General features: G+C 44.9%; 2 protein-coding genes across 2 annotated transcripts in view; one reads left to right on the forward strand and one right to left on the reverse strand.

Moving 5' to 3' along the window:
- fyco1a (FYVE and coiled-coil domain autophagy adaptor 1a) overlaps nt 1-23,081 on the reverse strand; it is a 314,197-nt gene that overhangs the window by 98,970 nt on the left and 192,146 nt on the right. The gene's annotated exons all lie outside the window — the stretch shown is intronic.
- On the forward strand, nt 1,984-14,326 carry LOC137334944 (C-C chemokine receptor type 7-like). Its single transcript, XM_068000038.1, has 3 exons — nt 1,984-3,128; nt 12,074-12,345; nt 12,715-14,326. Exon 3 carries the CDS (start codon nt 12,750-12,752, stop codon nt 13,794-13,796), a length of 1,047 nt encoding a protein of 348 aa, XP_067856139.1. The 5' UTR covers nt 1,984-3,128; nt 12,074-12,345; nt 12,715-12,749; the 3' UTR covers nt 13,797-14,326.

Raw genomic sequence — 23,081 nt, forward strand, 5'->3', positions numbered from 1 at the left:
TACCAATTGTAAACAATTTTACAACACCAAGTTATAGTCCAACAATTTTATTTGAAAATCACAAGCTTTCGGAGGCTTCCTCCTTCCTCAGGTGAATGTCAAGAAATCCTCGAACCTTTCGCATTTATAAATCACAGAACAATACCTGGTGATTACAGACAGTCTTTCCAACTGCCCGTTGCCAAGGCAATCAAAGTGTTCAGACAGAGAGGTGTTACCTACAGGACCACCGAATATACAAACAACCAAAAAAAAAGAAAAAAAACAGAGAGAGAGAGGCAGAAACATAGAAACATCCGGAAGGAAGAGAAAGACAGCAAATGACCCGTTATATTAAAAACAGATAACTTTTGTTCGCTGGTGGGGTTACGTGTAGCGTGACATGAACCCAAGATCCCGGTTGAGGCCGTCCTCATGGGTGCGGAACTTGGCTATCAATTTCTGCTCGACGATTTTGGGTTGTCGTGTGTCTCGAAGGCCGCCTTGGAGTACGCTTACCCGAAGGTCGGTGGCTGAATGTCCTTGACTGCTGAAGTGTTCCCCGACTGGGAGGGAACCCTCCTGTCTGGCGATTGTTGCGCGGTGTCCGTTCATCCGTTGTCGCAGCGTCTGCATGGTCTCGCCAATGTACCATGCTCCGGGGCATCCTTTCCTGCAACGTATGAGGTAGACAACGTTGGCCGAGTCACAGGAGTATGAACCATGCACCTGGTGGGTGGTGTCCTCTCGTGTGATGGTGGTATCTGTGTCGATGATCTGGCATGTCTTGCAGAGGTTACCGTGGCAGGGTTGTGTGGTGTCGTGGACGCTGTTCTCCTGAAAGCTGGGTAATTTGCTGCGAACGATGGTCTGTTTGAGGTTGGGTGGCTGTTTAAAGGCGAGTAGTGGAGGTGCGGGGATGGCCATAGCGAGGTGTTCGTCGTCACTGATGACATGTTGAAGGCTGCGGAGAACATGGCGTAGTTTCTCCGCTCCGGGGAAGTACTGGACGATGAAGGGTACTCTGTTGGTTGCGTCCTGTGTTTGTCTTCTGAGGTCTATGCGATTTTTCGCTGTGGCCCGTCGGAACTGTCGATCGATGAGTCGAGCGTCATATCCCGTTCTTACGAGGGCGTCTTTCAGCGTCTGTAGGTGTCCATCGCGTTCCTCCTCGTCTGAGCAGACCCTGTGTATTCGCAGGGCCTGTCCATAGGGGATGGCCTCTTTGACGTGGTTAGGGTGGAAGCTGGAAAAGTGGAGCATCGTGAGGTTGTCCGTGGGCTTGCGGTAGAGTGAGGTGCTGAGGTGCCCGTCTTTGATGGAGATTCGTGTGTCTAAGAAAGAAACTGATTCTGAGGAGTAGTCCATGGTGAGCTTGATGGTGGGATGGAACTTGTTGATGTTATCGTGTAGTCTCTTTAGTGATTCCTTGCCGTGGGTCCATAGAAAGAAAATGTTGTCGATGTATCTGGTGTATAGTGTTGGTTGGAGGTCCTGTGCAGTGAAGAAGTCCTGCTCGAACTTGTGCATGAAAATGTTGGCGTATTGGGGTGCGAATTTGGTCCCCATGGCTGTTCCGTGTGTTTGGGTAAAGAACTGGTTGGTATTTTCCTGATAGACGAGGGATCCCAGGTACCACGGGACTCCTTCACTTGGTATTTTCCTGATGTGGAGATGCCGGTGATGGACTGGGGTTGACAATTGTAAACAATTTTACAACTTGTTTGTATATTCGGTGGCCCTGTAGGTAACACCTCTCTGTCTGAACACTTTGATTGCCTTGGCAACGGGCAGTTGGAAAGACTATCTGTAATCACCAGGTATTGTTCTGTGATTTATAAATGCGAAAGGTTCGAGGATTTCTTGACATTCACCTGAGGAAGGAGGAAGCCTCCGAAAGCTTGTGATTTTCAAATAAAATTGTTGGACTATAACTTGGTGTTGTAAAATTGTTTACAATTGTCAACCCCAGTCCATCACCGGCATCTCCACATCAGGAAAATACCAAGTGAAGGAGTCCCGCGGTACCTGGGATCGCTCGTCTATCAGGAAAATACCAAGTGAAGGAGTCCCGCGGTACCTGGGATCCCTCGTCTATCAGGAAAATACCAAGTGAAGGAGTCCCGCGGTACCTGGGATCGCTCGTCTATCAGAAAAGCAACAATAATTTGCCTTTTCATGAAGCCGTTAGCCCACCTTAATAAATTCATCCAGAACAATGCTACGCTTCTGCAATTGCTGCATATAACTGTTTCTTAAACAATTCCAGGGTTTTGCCTCCACTGCTCTGTTCAGAAGTCCATTCCAATTGCTGATCACTCCTTGTGTGAAGAACCTCTTTTTATTTCAGTCTTGTGGTAACTAGTTTGAACCTGTGTCCCCTCCTCCTAATCCCACTGCAAGTTATTGTTCAGAGTTGTGCAACCCAGAACTCACGAGGACTCACCTAAAAACAACAATGTTTGAGGAGCAACATGCCTATGTGCAGGCTCTGAGGACAATCATCAGGACACGGCCACTGACAGGTGTGACTGTGGAGTCCACAACTCTTTTTTGCAGCACTATCACGGAAGCTTTGTCTCCTTGCAGGTACCAATGCAACAAGTGGGCACAGCTGCATTGAAATCTGCAAGCAGGTCTCCAGCTAAGAAACAACCGTGCTTTCACCTCTATGCAAGCAAAGACTGCAGTCCTGGAGGGAAAAGGGAACGTAGCGTGGACTGTGGCTTTCAAACCTTAGCCGCTGTTGTGTCTCAGAGTTTTCAGGATCTGATAGCTGCCACTAGACCAGACATCCCACTGATGAGTGGGGCCGCAGATCCAGGGCACAGTGGAATTGCAGTGGCTGGAATCCATCTGCCTGATACTGCCAACTCTCAGGACTAACTGCACATGCCAGGCCTCCAACCTTCCCTCTCAGGGAACTATGCCAATGAAACATAGGAGGTGAAACCAGGCTGCCCAGGAGCACTCGCCAAAGATGTGGCCAGGAGCCAGTTGCCATGAAGACGAGGCCATCTCAGACCCATTAACTTTCTGTACATCATCTCCCACAGTCCTGGCCCTCAGGTGGCACTTAAAAGAAGCACTAAAATAGGAGATACAAAGGCACATCTAAGCACCATGAGGACTCACAATGTTATGAAAAGGTAGAGTGACTTTTTGCATTTTGCAGTTATTGTAATAAATTAGAATGTACACTTATGTGGTGTTTTGCTATTCATAGAGATGACAGTCATATGGGAAAAGGAGCGCTCATTTGGTGCTGACTTAGTCACTCAGGTGATAATTATTAACAATGGGATGTTGAGGCAAAGAGGGCAGATTTATTGTCATTTGCCGGATGGGTTTGAGGAAATATCTCTTTATTTGCCAATGGTGGAGAACGAAGTCAGGCTGCAGTGTCTGGGTGAATCACGTAAAGAAGACGTCTGAGAGTATCTGCCCAGTAATGCCCCTTGCAGCTCTCAACAAGGACTCGTTATGTTCTGCTTCCTGAAGTTCAAGGCCATCTGGAACAAGCATCTCCTCTTTAGCCATGTCAAACAGCAGCCCTTCCTGGACGGCAAAGTTGTAAAGGGACCAGCAGGCAATGTTAATTCTGGTGTCCCTATCTGGCTCGTATTGCAGAACCCCACCCCAGCAAAAGTGTGTTTTCAAAACCCTAATGATCCTCTCAATCACCAGCCTGATGGCCCATTGTACCGGTCCTCTACTTGTGTTCGGGGTCGGCGGGAGGGGGTTATCAACCATGGCAGCAGGCAAATGCCTGGTCACCCAATAGTCAGCTGTTGATATAGTTTCCATTCATGAAGAGGTCAAGGAGGGCTGAGTACTGGAGGATAAAGGAATTATGACAGCTTCTTGCATACTGCCTGTTGACATGAAGGATCCTCTATGTGATAACGCAAAGTATCTGCACATTCATGGAGTGAAATCCCTTCCTGTTTGCATCCATGTGGAGGTACTCTATGTCCAACGTGGATGCCACTGATGGCACGCTGTTGTTTGGGGAAGCCAGCAACCCCACGGAGCTGTATGATTCTTTCTCTCTGGTGCCTGCCTGTGATGTCAAAGCTTATGAAGTGAGCTGCTCTGCTGTAAAGGGTGTCAGTGAGCTGGTGTATGCACGGTGTACGCAGGCCAATACTGCTCCCTGGCAGAGATCCTCCGTGACTGTCTGAAATGAGCTTGAGCTATAAAGGTTGAGGGCAGTGATGACCTTCATTGCCGCAGAGAGAGATGATGAGCATGATAATCAGCATGGCTTGAAATCTATATGTAATAGGTTACATTATTGAGAAGGAAATTCTTCTGATGCAGAGTTCCCCAAAGAAATCCTCATAGGACCTTTGATGGCTGTAAATCTGGTGGGCTGCGTTCTTTTAACATGATGCCTGATTCTCCTTCCGTCCGATCTATGCTGCTCCTTCCTTCCCTTCCATAATAATGGCATACAGAGGTATGGCCAGGGGAAGAGCCAAAGCTGCTGTTAAGTTGCTCTGACTGCGGGGGGGGGGGGGGGGGGGGGGGGGGGGTGGCGGCAAAAGTCTTTGGGTGGTCTGACCCAGTAGCAGGTGGTCAAAGTCAAGTGCAGGTCTCACTTACGACAAACCAAAAAAAAATGAGCTGGAAAATGTTTCCAAACTGCAGAAACTAAACTTTCCAGACTCTTCAAAGCTGACAAACCCTTCACTTCTGCCTTGATCAGGTGGTAGAGACAGCTGCTGCACCTCTTACATTTCAGTCTAACTTACCCTGAGTGCAGTAGAAGGGTAAAACCAGGAAACTCTCGTCTATAGCGTCACTAGCTGACAGTTGTCGTATGCAAATGAGGCCAACAAGAACCCCTCCCCCGCAACCAGATAACGGGAAGGGTCAAAAAGCACAAGGAAACTTGGATCAAGGGTTACATTACATGGATTCTACAACACAGAAATAGGCCCTTCGACCCAACTGGTCTATGCTGGTGCTTATACTCCACGTGAACTTTCTCCCAGTCTAATTACCTCTTCCCATCCTGCCTCCATTTCACATGGGGTTGAACTTCTTCAGCAATTCTCCTGATCATCCTGTAACTTCGTTGGAAGATCCTTGGAAACCCCAGATAATTGGATCTTCAGCTGAAGGTATGGCAGACAATCAGGAGAACCTCTGCAGAAATTCAACCCCTATATTTCCTGTGCTACTTACATCCTTAAAGTTACAGAATCCAGCAATAGTTATACTGAGTCTACACCACAACACAATCTGTTAAATATTAATTTGCTAGATTGTTTTCCATCTATTTATACATATTGAATACCAAAGGCCCCAAAGAAAACATTTCTATTGCGTGTGCCAGACCTGATTATGAAGCAAAAGTAAAGCCCCGAAAGTAGAACCTCACAACCAGACTTCATGTTTCAAGGATGTAAGACAGGCCGAATAGCCTTCCTTATGCGTAAGTATCTTGCGAACATCTCCCTTGTGTCTCAGTGACCAGGAGTATACATGTTGCTCAAAGTGTAGTCTGACCAGAGCATTATACAGTTTGGTCACAATGTTATTCCTATATGCTAATACTACTCCTAAATTTAAAAAGGGAGATACAACAAGTCCAGGTAACCATAGACGAATTAGCTTAACGACAGATACAGACAGCAGAATAGATAGCAAGCTGGCCACAAAACAGAAAGCAGAGAGCAGGAGTTAAGGGTAGCTTCTCAGACTGGCAAAAGGTGAAAAGTGGTGTTCCACAAGGATCGGAGCTCGGACCACTGTTGTTCACAATTTACTTTAATGATTTGGATTCAAGAATTGGAAATACAATTTCAAAATATGTGGACGACCCCAAATTGGGGGGTGTAGCTAATACAAAGGAAGAATGCATTAAAATGCAAGTGGACATTAATAAACTTGTAGAATGGGCATATAATTGGCAAATGAATTTCAATATAGATAAGTGTGAGGTGGAGCATTTTGGTAGGAAGAATAAGGAGACCACAGACTGCTTAAATAACAAGAGTCTAAATGGGGTAGAGGAGCAGAGGGATCTTGGGGTAAAGATACACAAATCACTAAAAGTAGTGACGCAGGTTAACAAAGCCATGAAAAAGGCAAACCAAGCACTGGGGGTCATTTCTAGAGGGATAGAATAGAAAAGCAGAGAGGTTATATTAAACTTGCATAGAACCTTGGTTAGACCACACTTGGAGTAATGTGCACAGTTCTGGTCTGCATATTACAGAGAAATTGGAGAAGATGCAAAAAAGATTCACAAAGATGATACCAGAACTGAGAGGATATACTTATCAGGAAAGGCTGAACAGGCTGGGGCGCTTTCCTCTAGGCTGAGGGGCGACCTGATAGAGGTCTTTAAGATAATGAAAGGGTTTAATAGGGTAGATGTAGAGAAAATGTTTCCACTTGTGGAGGAGTCCAAAACTAGAGGTCATAAATATAAGATAGTCACTAATAAATCCAATAGGAAATTCAGGAGAAACTTCTTTACCCAGAGTGGTTAGAATGTGGAACACGCTGCCACAAGGAGTAGTTGAGGCAAATAGCACAGATGTATTTTTTGTTTATTCGTTCACGGGATGTGGGCATCGCTGGCGAGGCCAGCATTTATTGCCCATCCATAATTGCCTTTGAGAAGGTAGTGGTGAGCCGCCTTCTTGAACCGCTGCAGTCCTTGTGGTGACGGTTCTCCCACACTGCTGTTAGGAAGGGAGTTCCAGGATTTTGACCCAGCGACAATGAAGGAACGGCGATACATTTCCAAATCGGGATGGTGTGTGACTTGGAGGGGAACGTGCAGGGGAAGCTAGATGAGCATAAGCGGGAGAAAGGAATAGAAAGGTGTGCTGATAAGGTTACTAGATTCTGGAAAGGTCCCAGTGGATTGGAAAACTGCAAACGTAACACCCCTATTCAAGAAGGGAGTGAGACAGAAAGCAGGTAACTATAGACCAGTTAGCCAAACATCTGACATTGGAAAAACGCTAGAATCCATTATTAAGGAAGTAGTAGCAGGACATTTGGAGACTCATAATACAATCAAGGAGAGTCAACATGGTTTTATGAAGGGGAAATTGTGTCTGACAAATTTATTAGAGTTCTTTGAGGAAGTGACGGGCAGGGAGGATAAAGGGGAATCAATGGATGCAGTATATTTGGATTTCCAAAAGGCATTCGATAAGGTGCCTCATAAAAGATTACTGCACAAGATAAGAGCTCATGGTTTTGGGGGTAATATACTGGCATGGATAGAGGATTGGCTAATTAACAGAAAACAAAGAGTCGGGATAAAAGGGTCATTTTGAAAATGGCAATCTGTAACTAGTGGGGTGCCGCAGGGCTCAGTGCTGGGGCCTCAACTATTTACAATATATATCAATGACTTGGATGAAGGAACGGAGTGTCTTGTGGCCAAATTTGCTGATGATACAAAGATAGGTGGAAAAGCAAGTTGTGATGAGGACACAAAGTGTCTGCAAAGGGATATTGACAGGTTAAGCGAATAGGCAAAAATTTGGCAGATTGAATATAATGTGGGAAAATGTGAAGTCATCCACTTTGGGAGGAAAAATAAAAAAACGAAATATTATTTGAATGGAGAAATACTACAAAATGCTGCGGTACAGAGGGATCTGGGTGTCCTCGTACATGAAACACAAAAAGTCAACATACAGGTGCAGCAGGTAATCTGGAAGGCAAACGGAATATTGGCCTTTATTTCTAGGGGGATGGAGTATAAAAGCAGGGAAGTCATGCTACAACTGTACAGGGTGCTGGTGAGACCACACCTGGAGTAATGCGTACAGTTCTGGTGCCCTTATTTAAGGAAGGACATACTTGCATTGGAGGCAGTTCAGAGGAGGTTCACGAGGTTGATTCCGGGTATGGAAGGGTCGTCTTATGAGGAAAGATTGAACAGGTTGGGTCTATACTCATTGGAGTTTAGAAGAATGAGAGGAGATCTTATTGAAACATACAAGATTCTGAGGAGACTCGATAGGGTAGATGCTGAGAGGATGTTACCCCTCATGGGGGAATCTAAAACAAGGGGGTACATTCTCAGAATAAGGGGTCACCCATTTAAGACAGAAACGAGGAGGAATTTCTTCTCCCAGAGGGTTGTGAATCTTTGGAATTCTTTACCCCAAAAAGCTGTGGAGGCTGAGTTAGACAAATTTTTGATCAGCAAGGGAGTCAAAAGGATACGGGGAAAAGGCGGGAAAGTGGAGTTGAGGTAAAAATCAGATCAGCCATGATCTCATTGAATGGCGGAGCAGGCTCGAGCGGCCGAATGGCCTACTCCTGCTCCTATCTCTTATGGTCTTATGGTTGGATGAAGAGGGATGAGAGGATGCTTGTTGGGAGCATAAACCATAGACAAGTTGGGCCGAATGACCTATTTCTGTTCTGTGGACTCAATGTTACTTCCTCTGATTTGCATTCTGCTGTTTCGGCTAAGTAGTGCAACACCCTATTGGGTTTGTTGCTGCCTTGCATTGGTTAGACATGTTTAGCAGTACATTTACTAAGACACCTAGGCTTGTTTCAGTTGCACCTCAACACCATTCATGGCATATGTGTGTCTTATTTTTTCTTTCGACGTTGAGTACTTTGCACTTGTCTTCACTGAATTTCACCCACCACTGTTCTGCCCACATACTTATTTGATCCAACGCACTCTATTTCTGAGCTGCTTATTACGATTTCATTGCCCTTCCAGTATGGTATAATCAACAAATATGACCATTTTGCATTGAGTTTCTGAGTTCAAGTCACTTATGTAAATGGAAAACAGTAGCCCTTCAGGTAACTAATAAAACAGACACACTCAGATAACTGGCCATTCATACAGCATGTCATGACTTCTTATTTATAAGCCTTTCCAAGTTTGAACGAGGCAAGGCCAGCATTTATTGACCATCCCTAATTGCCCAAACCGAATTGCCCTCGAGAAGGTGGTGGTGAGCCGCCTTCTTGAACCGCTGCAGTCCATGTGGTGAAGGTTCTCCCACAGTGCTGTTAGGAAGGGAGTTCCAGGATTTTGACCCAGCGACGATGAAGGAATGACGATATATTTCCAAGTCGGGATGGTGTGTGACTTGGAGGGGAACCTGCAGGTGGTGTTGTTCCCATGTGCCTGCTGCCCTTGTCCTTCTAGGTGGTAGAGGTCGTGGGTTTGGGAGGTGCTGTCGAAGAAGCCTTGGTGAGTTGCTGCAGTGCATCCTGTGGATGGTACACACTGCAGCCACGGTGCGTCGGTGGTGAAGGGAGTGAATGTTTGAGTTGGTGGATGGGGTGCCAATCAAGCAGGCTGCTTTGTCCTGGATGGTGTCGAGCTTCTTGAGTGTTGCTGGAGCTGCTCTCATCCAGGCAAATGGAGAGTATTCCATCACACTCTTGACTTGTGCCTTGTAGATGGTGGAAAGGCTTTGGGGAGTCAGGTGAGTCACTCGCCACAGAATACCCAGCCTCTGACCTGCTCTCGTAGCCACAGTATTTATGTGGCTGGTCCAGTTAAGTTTCTGGTCAATGGTGACCCCCAGGATGTTGATGGTGGGGGATTCGGCGATGGTAATGCTGTTGAATGTCAAGAGGAGTTGGTTAGACTCTATCTTGTTGGGGATGGTCATTTCCTGGCACTTGTCTGGCGCGAATGTTACTTGCCACTTATCAGCCGAAGCCTGGATGGTGTCCAGGTCTTGCTGCATGCGGGCACGGACTGCTTCCTTATCTGAGGGGCTGCGAATGGAACTGAACACTGCAATCATCAGCGAACATCCCCATTTCTGACCTTATGATGGAGGGAAGGTCATTGATGAAGCAGCTGAAGATGGTTGGGCCTCGGACACTGCCCTGAGGTAGTCCTGCAGCAATGTCCTGGGGCTGAGATAATTGGCCTCCATCAACCATTACCATCTTCCTTTGTGCTAGGTGTGACTCCAGCCACTGGAGAGTTTTCCCCCTGATTCTGTCGAAACGTAACAATATACCAATGCACTAACACACTCAGACCAGTATCACAAAGGGAAAAGTTTTACTTTAATTGACTTGTGTACAAGGGAAGTGCGCCCTCAAGCCATGATTGAAGGCACAACTTCATCGAGTCATTGAGACAGCTTAGGTTTATACAGTTAATTGTGTACGCCCACCTGTGTAGAATATGGGTGTACACGTACATTCTTTATTGGTTCAGGTCGTTGGTCAATCAAGTAGTGAGCCTGCCCCCTCTGGACGTCCATAGCTCATTCCTATATTGGCACGTAGGCCTCGTAGGCCTGAGCACACTTATCCTCCCTACATTCTAAAGCTGGTTATCAGTAGGACTGAAGTCAGTCTCAAGGCCACATGGCCTCTCAAGAAACTGTATTCTCATTATATTTTATAGTCAGCAATACTAAGCACCTGCTCAGCCAACTTAATTATCAACATACCAAGGCTTAAACGTAATTACACAATTGTGTCTTTCTGTGTGTGTGTGCTGTAGTCACCCCATTATGTGAGCCAAAGAGTTAACATGGTCAAATATCCATCATGCATTTCTTCTTTACTATGGTCAAGTAACTGTTCATGCATTTCTACATTAATATGGTCAAGTATCTCTTTATGCATTTCTACAATTCCCATTGACTTCAATTTTACTAGGGCTCCTGGGTGCCACACTCGAACAAGGGCAGTCACTCTCACCTCACCTCTGGAATTCAGCTCTTTTGTCCATGTTTGGACCAAGGCTGTAATGAGGTCTGGAGCCGAGTGGTCCTGGCAGAGCCCAAACTGAGCATCGGTGAACAGGTTATTGGTGAGTAAGTGCCGCTTGTCGACGACACCTTCCATCATTGAAAAAGCTTACGGGATCCTGGGCTTTATTAATAGAGGCATAGAGTACAAAAGCAAGGAAGTTATGTTGAACCTTTATAAAACACTGGTTCGGCCATAACTGGAGTATTGTGTCCAATTCTGGGCACCGCACTTTAGGATGTCAAGGCCTTAGAGAGGGTGCAGAAAAGATTTACTAGAATTGTTCTGGGGATGAGGGACTTCAGTTACGTGGATAGACTGGAGAAGCTGGGGTTGTTTCCCTTAGAGGAGAGAAGGTTGAGAGGAGATTTGATAGAAGTGTTCAAAATCATGAAGGGTTTAGATAAAGTAAATAAAGAGAAACTCTTCTCATTGGCGGAAGAGTCGAGGACCAGAGGACACAGATTTAAGGTGATTGGCAAAAGAACCAAAGGCGACATGAGGAAAAACTTTTTTACACAGAGAGTTGTTATGATCTGGAATGTACTGCCCGAGGGGGTGGTGGAAGCAGATTCAATCGTAGCTTTCAATAAGGAATTGGATAAATACTTGAAGGGAAAACATTTGTAGGGCCATAGGAAAAGAGCGGGGGAATAGGACTAACTGGATCCAAACTGTTTATTTATGGAAGGAAACCAGTGGATGTCTTTCCCGTCTGCTCAGAAGAACAGGTTCAAATCAGAACCTACAAGACGAGCCGAACCTTGGCAGGCATGTTCCACGGGTGAGTTTAAGTGCCCGCCCAGGAGGGTTAAAATCACCCCTAGAGAATGTGTACTCATCCACCAACAGAGCCAAGCAGGTTACCAGGTGGCATGTGATATATTCAGTCCCAGGGTCTCATGATATTTACCTCGACATTGGGCAGGTAAATGTATCTGATGCATAGGGGATACCAGATCCACTTATGAATGAGTGGTCACACAAGGAAATATCAAGTTAAAAATCCAAATGTAACAGTAGGTTTCCTACTTGTTCAGTAACATTTGACACAATGAATACCATTCGGTTAGGAGTGATTTGTTGCTTTTTTAGATGACATTTATGCTAATCAAGCCAATATTTTGCGTGTATGAAAACTTGGAAAAGGGATGGACAATGTTTCCTTGCACTATGGATGCATACTGGTGCAAGACCTCTCCTTCATTTTAGTTCTTTGTAGTAGTCCCTGATGGGGTGGCTGAGAAAGGAGAATTTGGTTAGTGCTCATGGAGTAAATATTCAATAAGTGGTTCCCATTTGAACTAAACAGCATTCTTCGCGTGCAGTAAATTTTTCACCTTTTCTTGCCTTACAGAACATCCTTCAAATTCTCAGTAGTGTAATAGAAACAAGTGGAAGATTCAATGCAAATACTGAGATATCAGATCAACTTGCAATTCAGCACAGAATGACAGGAAATGTACTATAATTAAAGTTGCTACTTCCTTCAACTTCAATGTACAAAGCACAATCACCTATTGGTTTGTGACAAATCACCTGCAACATGCAGCAGTAAGGTATTCTAACTTCAAAGGGCAGAAAGACTCAGCTACTCTTAACAAAGTCGCAGAGTTTCCTGTAGTCGTGGTAAGTTTTCACATAGATTGCTTTCAATATTGATTCTTAAAAACTATGCATTAAAAAACTTTATTTTTGAAATGATAAAATATAACTACTGTGATTAGCAGATTTTTCTTTCTTTAAATTGAAATGCTTAAGTTTCAGCACATGGAATAAATGCCACTAGGGAGTAGTTAAGAAATCCAATTTAAGAGCTCACATCACATAAAAATATGAATAGTATACCAGAAAATTGTTGGGATTAGCATTTACTATCAGGTTATTCAAATAAATCATAATGTTATTCTTTGTAAATGAGATCATTGTACAAGCATATTGGAAGAGGCAGATAAGGGTTTGTCCCAATACATCACACGTCTCTGTGCTTTATTTCAGGTGTGCGCTGCAGGTTTGATTCCTGGTTTCTAACTATGACAGACTATGAATATTATGACAACAACAGCACTCTCTCCTTTACATCTTTTGTATCAGTATGTGAGAAGGTAGAAGTTGGACATTTCAGTCAAGTTTTTCTGCCCTGTTTTTATTCAGTAATATTTGTGACTGGGCTCCTGGGCAATGCTTTGGTCATTGTGACATATGTTTTCTATGAGAAGCTGAAGACTGCAACGGGAATCTACACATTCAATCTAGCAATCGCTGACTTGCTCTTCCTCTGCACCCTACCGTTCTGGGCAGTTGACGCATACAATGAATGGATTTTTGGAACTTTTATGTGCAAAGTTGTGAATGGTGCATACACTGTCAACTTCTACAGTTGCATGTTAATACTCACCTGTGTCAGTGTCAACAGGTACAACGCCATTGTTCAAGCAACAAAAACGCTCAACAGTAAAAATAAAAGATTTCACAGTAAATTTGTGTGTGTAGGGGTTTGGGTGTTTGCAATCATTTTGGCTCTTCCAGAATTCATATTAAGTAAACCTGATAAAACTACCTGTACTATGGTGTACCCTCCCAATTCAGGCAGCATAATCAGAGTGGCAGTGTCTGTAACACAGATGGTAGTGGGATTTCTGATACCCTTTGTGGCCATGATTATTTGCTACTCAATCATTGCAAAAACTCTGCTCCAAGCTAAAGGTTTTCAGAAGCATAAATCATTAAAGATTATAGTTGCAGTTGTAGTTGTATTTGTCATTTGTGAGCTGCCATTCAACATTGTACTGTTGATGCAAACTCTACAGATCATCAGCGAAGAAGCCTCTAGTTGTGAATACAGTGCAAAAGTAGACTATGCAGCTATTGTAACAGAGAGTATTGCATATGTACACTGCTGTCTCAATCCTATTCTTTATGTATTTCTTGGAGTGAAGTTTAAAAACAGTTTTTTGAAGATCTTAAAAGATACTGGATGTATCAGCCAAAAGCAATTGTCTGTATATCTGAAAACTGAGTGTGAGACATCACAACCTGTATCGGGTGCATCCGAAATGACAAGTATGTATCCTTTATAAAAAAAATACTGTATGGATCAGGATATATCATTGTAAATTATGGAAAATTCCACAAGGGATCTCTTGATCTTCTGCCGTAACCTTAGATGAACAACTAAATTGCCTTTGTCCACTTTTAATTCCAAACTCCTGTTCCTCTGCCACGTAATGCACAAATGCTGGAGTTTGCTTTACGCTGTACAAAAAGTGACTCAGTGATAAAATGGCTACTCTTTATGTAAAGGTATTTTGGTGGCTGCACATTAAGGGCCTGAATTTCCAAAGGATTCCCCCAATCTCCCACTAACTTTGGTGGAAACCTGAAGAAACAGCATCATTGGCCGTTTTTACCCATTCACAGTTTTTCTGGGTTTCCATCGATTTATCGCCAAAGTTATACCAGAAGATCAGGGGTTTGAACATGGGCCTTTTAGCTCAGTTAAGTTGAATTCCATGCTGTACAGGTTTCTTATTTACTATCTATAAGTAGAAAATGTGTTTCATTATGTGCATAAATATTTGACAAGATCTTTCAATAAAATTTGCTTTAAAAGCCAAACAAAGTTTTCGGTACTTTTAAGTATTTGCCAAATGCAGAAATTTTTTCAACCTCGTCTGGAGCATAAATAGCGGTTGTGCCGAATGGCCTGTTTCTATGCTGTACTTTCCAAGCAATTCAGCCATGTCACAATGGGAAGATAGAGAAGTGAACACAGCCCAGCAATTTGGATTTTAGTACACAAGAACAAGAGACTGATTATTAGGGGCAATGGCTCTGCTTTTGATTGCCAATAATGGTAGAATTTGGTTATTTGCCTGTTTGATCCCCGATGCAGCCATGGGCTCTGCTGGTTGATAAAATTCCTCCTAGTGTCATGGCTGCTAGTGGCTAACATGCTAGGCATTCAGCAGATGAGCTGTCAGGCACTTCTTAAAGGACATGAAAGTTGCAATGGCCATTGAATCATCTATGGCAAGCAGAGATATGGGAGCGACTGTGCAAGGTAATGTAGGAAGAAAGCAAAATTCAAACACCACACTGTTTGTGTTCTGATAGTAGCAGTCGTGGTTCAGCTGCAGCTCACCTTCATATCAGCAGGTGCCACCAAGGCCAACTGGCTTCCTGCCTGGGAGCAGGTTAGCTGAAACATCAATGCATTGTCCCAAATCAGAGGGAAAGTAAATAAGATCCAGGTGAAATTTGGTGACATCAAGAAATACCAAACATAAATGATTCCTATGGAAACAGCGCTCTGCTTTGTACAATATAATGAAAAAAGGATTTTTTTTGTGTGGTGAACCATTAGGATTAGAAGTAACCTGTTGTTAGGCACAGCTGAAAAATATGTGGGGTTATATTGGATAACCCCCAAAAACGGGCGCTGGGATCGCGGAGCGTGATTAACCTGCACCTGGTTGTTGCGATGCAGGTAACACGTAATATTCACGCTGTCTGGTGATTTCAGTGCTGGCTGCGTGCATCCAGGCCTACCTGCGCTGTTGATTGGCTGCATGCACCAGCAGGGTGCCCCGATATCGGCAGTGGCTAGCACTACTTAAAGGCAGCCTGCACGTCTTAAAGGAGAGGAGCAGTGTGGCTGCAGGAAGTGGTGGAAGTCAATTGGGAAGTGAATCTGTGCTGCAATATAGATATTACCCACCCAGACATATGCTGAAGAGGCAGAGGGAGGAAGTTACGGACAAAGTCAATATCAGGAGCATAGCACCAAGAACATGGATGCAGTGCAGGAAGAAGTTCAACGATTTGACACGAGTGGTCAATGTGAGTGAGTTCAACTGTCAAGTGGCACATCCTACAAACTGCATCACTAGCCCCATCCATTGCTGTTTCTTGCAGGAGAAGGTGGCGCATAACAGGAGGCAGCAAGAAAGAACTGGAGGAGGACAGGCGTGCCTACACGTCCAAACTCCCGTGAAGGAGACAGTGCTGGCCATCATTAGAAGGGCCATCGCTGAGGCCGTGGCCACTGGCGGTGCTGGAGGTATCGATGATGAGGGTCCTTTCATTTTTAATCCTTCTGCTCTCTTCCCACTTCTCCCTCATCCCACAATCTTTTCAGACTCACGTGCTGCAGATGGTGTGAGTACGCACGTCTTACTTTCTCCTCTCCCCTCACCACAACTCAACCCGTGTCCCTTTGTCATTTCAGAAACCCAAGAACTGGAACTGGCACCGTCAGAGGAGGCAGAGGAAGATGACAGTGATGATGCAGACACACCGTCACTCGATCTTACACTCGCAGCCACCAGCTCAGAGACTGATACTGCCAGTAGTGTAGAGGCGAGGATAGAAGAAGGATCTACACGTGGCGAGATACCGGGCAGGAGCCGGAACGGGGGGGAACGGATACCACAGGTGCCAGCTTGCCGGAGGACAAAGTCGCACACTAGCTATGCTGCAGAGGAGTCAGATGACGACTTTCATGGGCCAGGCTACAGAAGGCGGCTGATGGGCGTACACAACCAAATGCTTGGTGGACTGGAAAGCCTGCCAGAAAGCCTGCGCACAATGTCAAGGGGCATGGAGGAGTCCAGCGCCAACTTGGCACAGGGCTTTGCGCAGAGCTTGGAGCCCATCCTTTAGAATCATAGAACGGTTACAGCACAGAAGGCGGCCATTCAGCCCATCGAAGCCATGCTGGATCTTAGTAAGAGCATTCCATTAGTCCCATTGCCCCGCTCTTTCTCCGTAGCCCTGCAAATTTTTTCCCTTCAAGTATTTATCCAATTTCTTTTTGAAAGCCATGACTAAATCTGCTTCCACCACCCTTTTAGGCAGCGCATTCCAGAACATAACTACTCACTGCATGGTGGAACCAACTAGGGAACAGGCTATTTTAGATCTTGTGTTGTGTAATGAGACAGAGTTAATTAGGAATCTTAAACTTAAATAAAGCAAATTACATAGGTATCAGGGGCGAGTTGGCTAAAGTAGATTGGGAAATTCGATTAAAAGGTATGACGGTAGATAAGCAATGGCAAAAATTAAAAAAAATATTTCAAAATTCTCAATGACTATACATTCCATTGAGAAATAAAAACTCCAAGGAAAAAGTGATCCATCCATGGCTAACTAAAGAAGTTAATGATAGTATTAGATGAAAAGAAGAGGATTATAATGTTGCCAAGAACAGCCTGAGGACTAGGAGAGTTTTAGAAACCAGCAAAGGATGACCAAAAAATTGATAAAAAGGGAGGAAATAGAATATGAAAGTAAACTAGCAAGAGATATAAAAACAGATTGTAAGAGCTTCAGCAAGTATATAAAAAGGAAGAGAGTAGCGGAAGTAAACGTTGGTCCCTTAGAGGCTGAGACAGGAGAAATTATAATGGGGAATAAGGAAATGGCAGAGACATTAAACAAATATTTTGTATCGGTTTTCACAGTAGAAGACACAAAAGGCACACCAGAAATAGTGGGGAACCAAGGGGTAATGAGAGTGAGGAACTTAAAGTAATTAATATCAGTAGAGAAAAAGTACTGGAGAAACTAATGGGACTAAAAGCTGATAAATCCCCTGGACCTGATGTCCTACATTCGAGGGTTCTAAAAGAGGTGGCAGCAGAGATAGTGGATGCATTGGTTGTGATCTTCCAAAATCCCCTAGATTCTAGAATGGTCCTAGTGGACTGGAAGGTCGCAAATGTAACCCCGCTATTCAAGAAAGGAGGGAGAGAGAAAACAGGGAACTACAGGCCAGTTAGCCTGACATCAGTCATTGGGAAAATGCTGGAATCGATTATTAAGGAAGTGGTAACAGGGCACTTAGAGAATCACAATATAATTAGGCAGAGTCAACACGGTTTTAGGAAAGGGAAATCATGTTTGACAAATTTATTAGACTTATTTGAGAATGTAACTAGCAGGGTCGATAAAGGGGAATCAGTGGATGTAGTATATCTGGATTTTCAAAAGGCATTCGATAAGATGCCACATAAAAGGGCTCATGGGGTTGGGGGTAATATATTAGCATGGATAGAGGATTGGTTAACGGACAGAAAACAGAGAGTAGGGAGAAACGGGTCATTTTCAGGTTGGCAGGCTCTAACTAGAGGGGTGCCGCAAGGATCAGTGCTTGGGCCTCAACTATTTACAATCTATATTAATGACTCAGATGAAGGGACCGATTGTAATGTATCCAAGTTTGCTGACGATACAAAGCTTGGTGAGAAAGTAAGTTGTGAGGAGGACACAAAGAGACTGCAAAGGGATAGCGTCAGTTTAAGTGAGTGGGCAAGAAGGTGGCAGATGGAGTATAATGTGGGGAAATGTGAGGTTATTCACTTTGGTAGGAAAGATAGAAAATAGGAGCAAGAGTAGGCCATTCAGCCCTTCGGGCCTGTTCCGCCATTCAAAATGAAAAAGGCTGATCGTCTAACTCAGTACCCCGTTCCCGCTTTTTCCCCATATCCCTTGATCCTTTTAGCATTAAGAAATATATCTATCATCTTCTTGAATACATCTAATGAGTTGGCCTCCACTGCCTCCTGTGGTAGAGAATTCCACAGGTTCACCACACTCTGAGTGAAGAAATTTCTCCTCCTCTCGGTTCTAAATGGCATACCCCGTATCCTGAGACTGTGACCCCTGGTTCTGGACTCCTCAGCCATCGGGAACATCTTCCCTGCATCTAAGTCTGTCTAGTCCTGTTGAAATTTTATATGTTTCGATAAGATCACATCTCATTCTTCTAAACTCTAGTGAATACAGGCCGAGTCGGCCCAATCTCTCCTCATACGTCAGTCCTGCCATCCCAGGAATCAGTCTGGTAAATCATCGTTGCACTCCCTCCATGGCAAGGACATCCTTCCTCAGATAAGGACACCAAAACTGCAAACAATACTCCAGATGTGGTCTCAACAAGGCCCTGTATGACTGCAGTAAGACATCCCCGCTCCTGTACTCAAATCCTCTTGCAATGAACGCCAACATACCATTCGCCTTCCTAACTGCTTGCTGCACCTGAATGCTCGCTTTCAGCGACTGGTGTACAAGGACACCCAGGTCTCGTTGCACCTCCGCTTTTCCCAATCTATCACCATTCAGATAATAATCTGCCTTTCTGTTTTTACAACCAAAGTGGATAACCTCACGTTTATCCACGTTATACTGCATCTGCCATGGTCTTGCCCACTCACCCAACTTGTCTAAATCACATTGGAGCCTCTTTGCATCCTCCTCACAGCTCACATTCCACCCCAGCATTGTGTCGAAGAATAGAAAAACACATTATATTTTAAATGGTGAGAAGCTATTAAATGTTGGTGTTCAGAGGGATTTGGGTGTCCTCGTACAAGAAACACAGAAAGTTAGAATGCAGGTGCAGCAAGCTATGAGGAAGGCAAATGGCACGTTGGCCTATATTGCAAGGCGGTTGGAGTACAAGAGGAAGGAAGTCTTGCTACAATTGTACTTCGGGGTTTCCCGGAAGGAATTCCCCCTCCCCCCCCGATAAAATCATGCCCACTGAGTATATTCAAGGCTGAGATAGATAGATTTTTGGACTCTAGGGGAATGAAGGGAAATGGGGGTCAGGCGGGATAGTGGAGTTGAGGTCGAAGACCAGCCGTGATCTTATCGAATGGTGGCGCAGGCTCGAGGGGTCGTATGGCCTACCTATGTTCTTATGCGTAAATAAGTTTTTCCTCATGTCGCCTTTGGTTCTTTTGCCAATCACCTTAAATCTGTGTACTCTTCTATTAAGTCTCCTCTCAACCTTCTCTGCTCAAAGGAGAACAACCCCACCTTCTCCAGTCTATCCACGTAACTGAAGTCCTTCATCCCTGGAACCATTCCAGTAAATCTTTTCTGTACCCTCTCTAAGGCTTTCACATCCTTCCTAAAGTGCGGTGCCCAGAATTGGACACAATACTCCAGTTGCGGCCGAACCAGTGTTTTATAAAGGTTCAACATAACTTCCTTGCTTTTGTACTCTATGCCTCTATTTATAAAGCCCAGGATCCCATATGCTTTTTTAACCGCTCTCTCAACCTGTCCTGCCACCTTCAAAGATTTGTGCACATATACTCCCAGGTCTCTCTGTAACTGCACCCACTTTGGAATTGTACCATTTAGTTTATATTGCCTCTCCTCGTTCTTCCTGCCAAAATGTATCACTTCGCACTTCTCTTCATTAAATTTCACCTGCCATGTGGCTGCCCATTCCACCAGCCTGTCTATATGCTCTTGAAATCTATCACTATCCTCCTCACTGTTTACTACACTTCCACGTTTTGTGTCAACTGCAAATTTTGAAATTGTGCCCTGTACACCAAAGTCCAAGACATTAATATATATCAAAAAAAGCAGCGTTCCTAGTACCGACCGCTGGGGAACACCACTGTATACCTTCTTCCAGTCTGAAAAACAACAGTTCACCACTACTCTCTGTTTCCTGTCACTTAGCCAATTTCGTATCCATGCTGCCACTATCCCTTTTATTCCATGGGCTTCAATTTTGCTGACAAGTCTATTATGTGGCACTTCATCAAACGCCTTTTGAAAGTCTATATACATAACATCAACCGCATTGTGCTCATCAGCCATCTCTCTTGCCTCATCAAAAAACTCAATCAAGTTAGGACACAGCAAAGGCTATGGCCCCCGACAACATCCCAGCTGTAGTGCTGAAGTCTTGTGCTCCAGAACTAGTTGCGTCTCTAGCCAAGCTGTTCCAGTACAGCTACAACACTGGCATTTACCCGACAATGCGGAAAATTGCCCAGGTATGTCCTGTCCACAAAAAGCAGGACAAATCCAATTGGGCCAATTACTGTCCCATCAGACTACTCTCAATCACCAGCAAAGTGATGGAAGGTGTCGTCGACAGTGCTATCAAGCGGCACTTACTCACCAATAACCTGCTCACCGATGCTCAGTTTGGGTTCTGCCAGGACCACTCGGCTCCAGACCTCATTACAGCCTTGGTCCAAAAATGGACAAAAGAGCTGAATTCCAGAGGTGAGATGAGAGTGACTGCCCTTGACATCAAGGCAACATTTGAGGGAGTGTGGCACCAAGGAGCCCTAGTAAAATTGAAGTCAATGGGAATCAGGGGGAAAACTCTCCAGTGGCTGGAGTCATATCTAGCACAAAGGAAGATGGTAGTGGTTGTTGGAGGCCAATCATCTCAGCCCCAGGACATTGCTGCAGGAGTTCCTCAGGGCAATGTCCTAGGTCCAACCATCTTCAGCTTCTTCATCAATGACCTTCCCTCCATCATAAGGTCAGAAATGGGGATGTTCGCTGATGATTGCACAGTGTTCAGTTCCATTCACACCCCATAATGAAGCAGTCCGTGCCCGCATGCAGCAAGACCTGGACAAAATCCAGGCTTGGGCTGATGAGCGGCAAGTAACATTTGCGCCAGACAAGTGCCAGGCAATGACCATCTCCAACAAGAGAGAGTCTAACCAACTCCCCTTGACATTCAACAGCATTAACATCGCTAAATCCCCCACCATCAACATCTGGGGGTCACCATTGACCAGAAACTTAACTGGACCAGTCATATAAATACTGTGGCTACAAGAGCAGTTCAGAGGCTGGGTATTCTGAGTGACTCACCTCCTGACTCCCCAAAGCCTTTCCACCATCTACAAGGCACAAGTCAGGAGTGTGATGGAATACTCTCCACTTGCCACTCAAGAAGCTCGACACCATCCAGGACAAAGCAGCCCGCTGGATTGGCACCCCATCCACCACCCTAAACATTCACTCCCTTCACCATCTTTTCCTCCTCTGCCTCTTCTTCCGCTTCCTCTTGCTCAGGTTCTCACCTGATAGGCGGTGGCAAGGGCTGTTGCCTCATAATGGCCAGGTTGTGCAGCATGGAGCATACAACGACAAATCGTGATACCCGCTCAGCTGAGTACTGCAGGGCTCCTCCAGAGCGGTCCAGGCAGCGGAAGCGATACTTGAGCCCGCCGATGGTGTGTTCTATAATGTTCCGTGTGGTAGCAAGGCTCTCATTGTCGGTCTGCCTTGCATGTGTGTGTGGGTTCGTGACCGGAGTCATGAGCCATTTCATGAGGGGACAACCCTTGTCGCCCAGTAGCTAGCCTTTGACTTGCCGTGCTGGTTGAAATATAGGTGGCACATTGGACTGCCGCAAAATGAAGGAATCATGACTGTTGCTAGGATAGCAGGCAGTGACCTGCATGATGCACTGTCTGTGGTCACACGCCAGCTGCACATTGAGGGAGTGGAATCCCTTTCTGCTCAAGAATATGGCTGAGTTCAAATGTGGAACACACAAGGCAATATGCGTGCAGTCAATGGAGAGTGGAGTTCCAAAATATCGCCGGCTGCTTCAAATCAACATTGCATACTGATTCGTGTCATAATCGCCCTACTCTACATGCTGCCGGCGTTCGTTAGGTGCGCGCGTGCAAATGCCTTTACCAAGATGGTGTCTGGAAGTGTGCGTGCGCATCTCGGACGCCATTTTTGGGCCCAATTTCGCCCCTTGGTGTCCTAAGGGAAAAACGGCAGTGAAGTGGTCAGCTCAAAGGTGTACCATAGAAAAATCGACTGGTTCTGCAATTCATAGAATCATAGAAGTTACAACATGGAAACAGGCCCTTCGGCCCAACATGTCCATGTCGCCCAGTTTATACCACTAAGCTAGTCCCAATTGCCTGCACTTGGCCCATATCCCTCTATACCCATCTTACCCATGTAACTGTCTAAATGCTTTTTAAAAGACATGATAAAATGAATGGGCACATGGAAAAACCTGTGCCTGTATGAGAGTGCCATATATTACCATAAATTGAGGAAGGTAGCTATTTATTCTTGTGCGGCCTGTGTAAAATTGTAACCAGCAAAATGGGACGACGTGAGAACATAGGAACAGGAGAAGGCCATTTAACTCCAGCATGTTCCGCCATTCAATGAGATCATGGTTGATCTATGACCACACTCCATATATTCGCCTTAGCCCCATATCCCTTAGTACCTTTGGTCAACAAAAATCTAGCAATCTCAGATTTAAAATTAACAATTGAGCTAGCATCTACTGCCGTTTGCGGAAGAGTGTTCCAAACTTCTACCACTCTTTGCGTGTAGAAGTATTTGCTAACTTCACCCCTGAAAGTCCTGGCTCTAAGTTTTAGGCTATGTCCCCTAGTCCTAGACTCCCCAACCAGCGGAAATAGTTTCTCTCTATCTACCCTATCAGTTCCCCTTAATATCTTGAAAACTTCGATCAAATCACCCCTTAATCTTCTAAATTCCAGAGAATACAACCCTAGTTTGTGTAATCTCTCCTCGTAATTTAACCC

This window comes from Heptranchias perlo, chromosome 2 (genome assembly GCF_035084215.1).
Source record: "Heptranchias perlo isolate sHepPer1 chromosome 2, sHepPer1.hap1, whole genome shotgun sequence".
NCBI lineage: Eukaryota > Metazoa > Chordata > Chondrichthyes > Hexanchiformes > Hexanchidae > Heptranchias > Heptranchias perlo.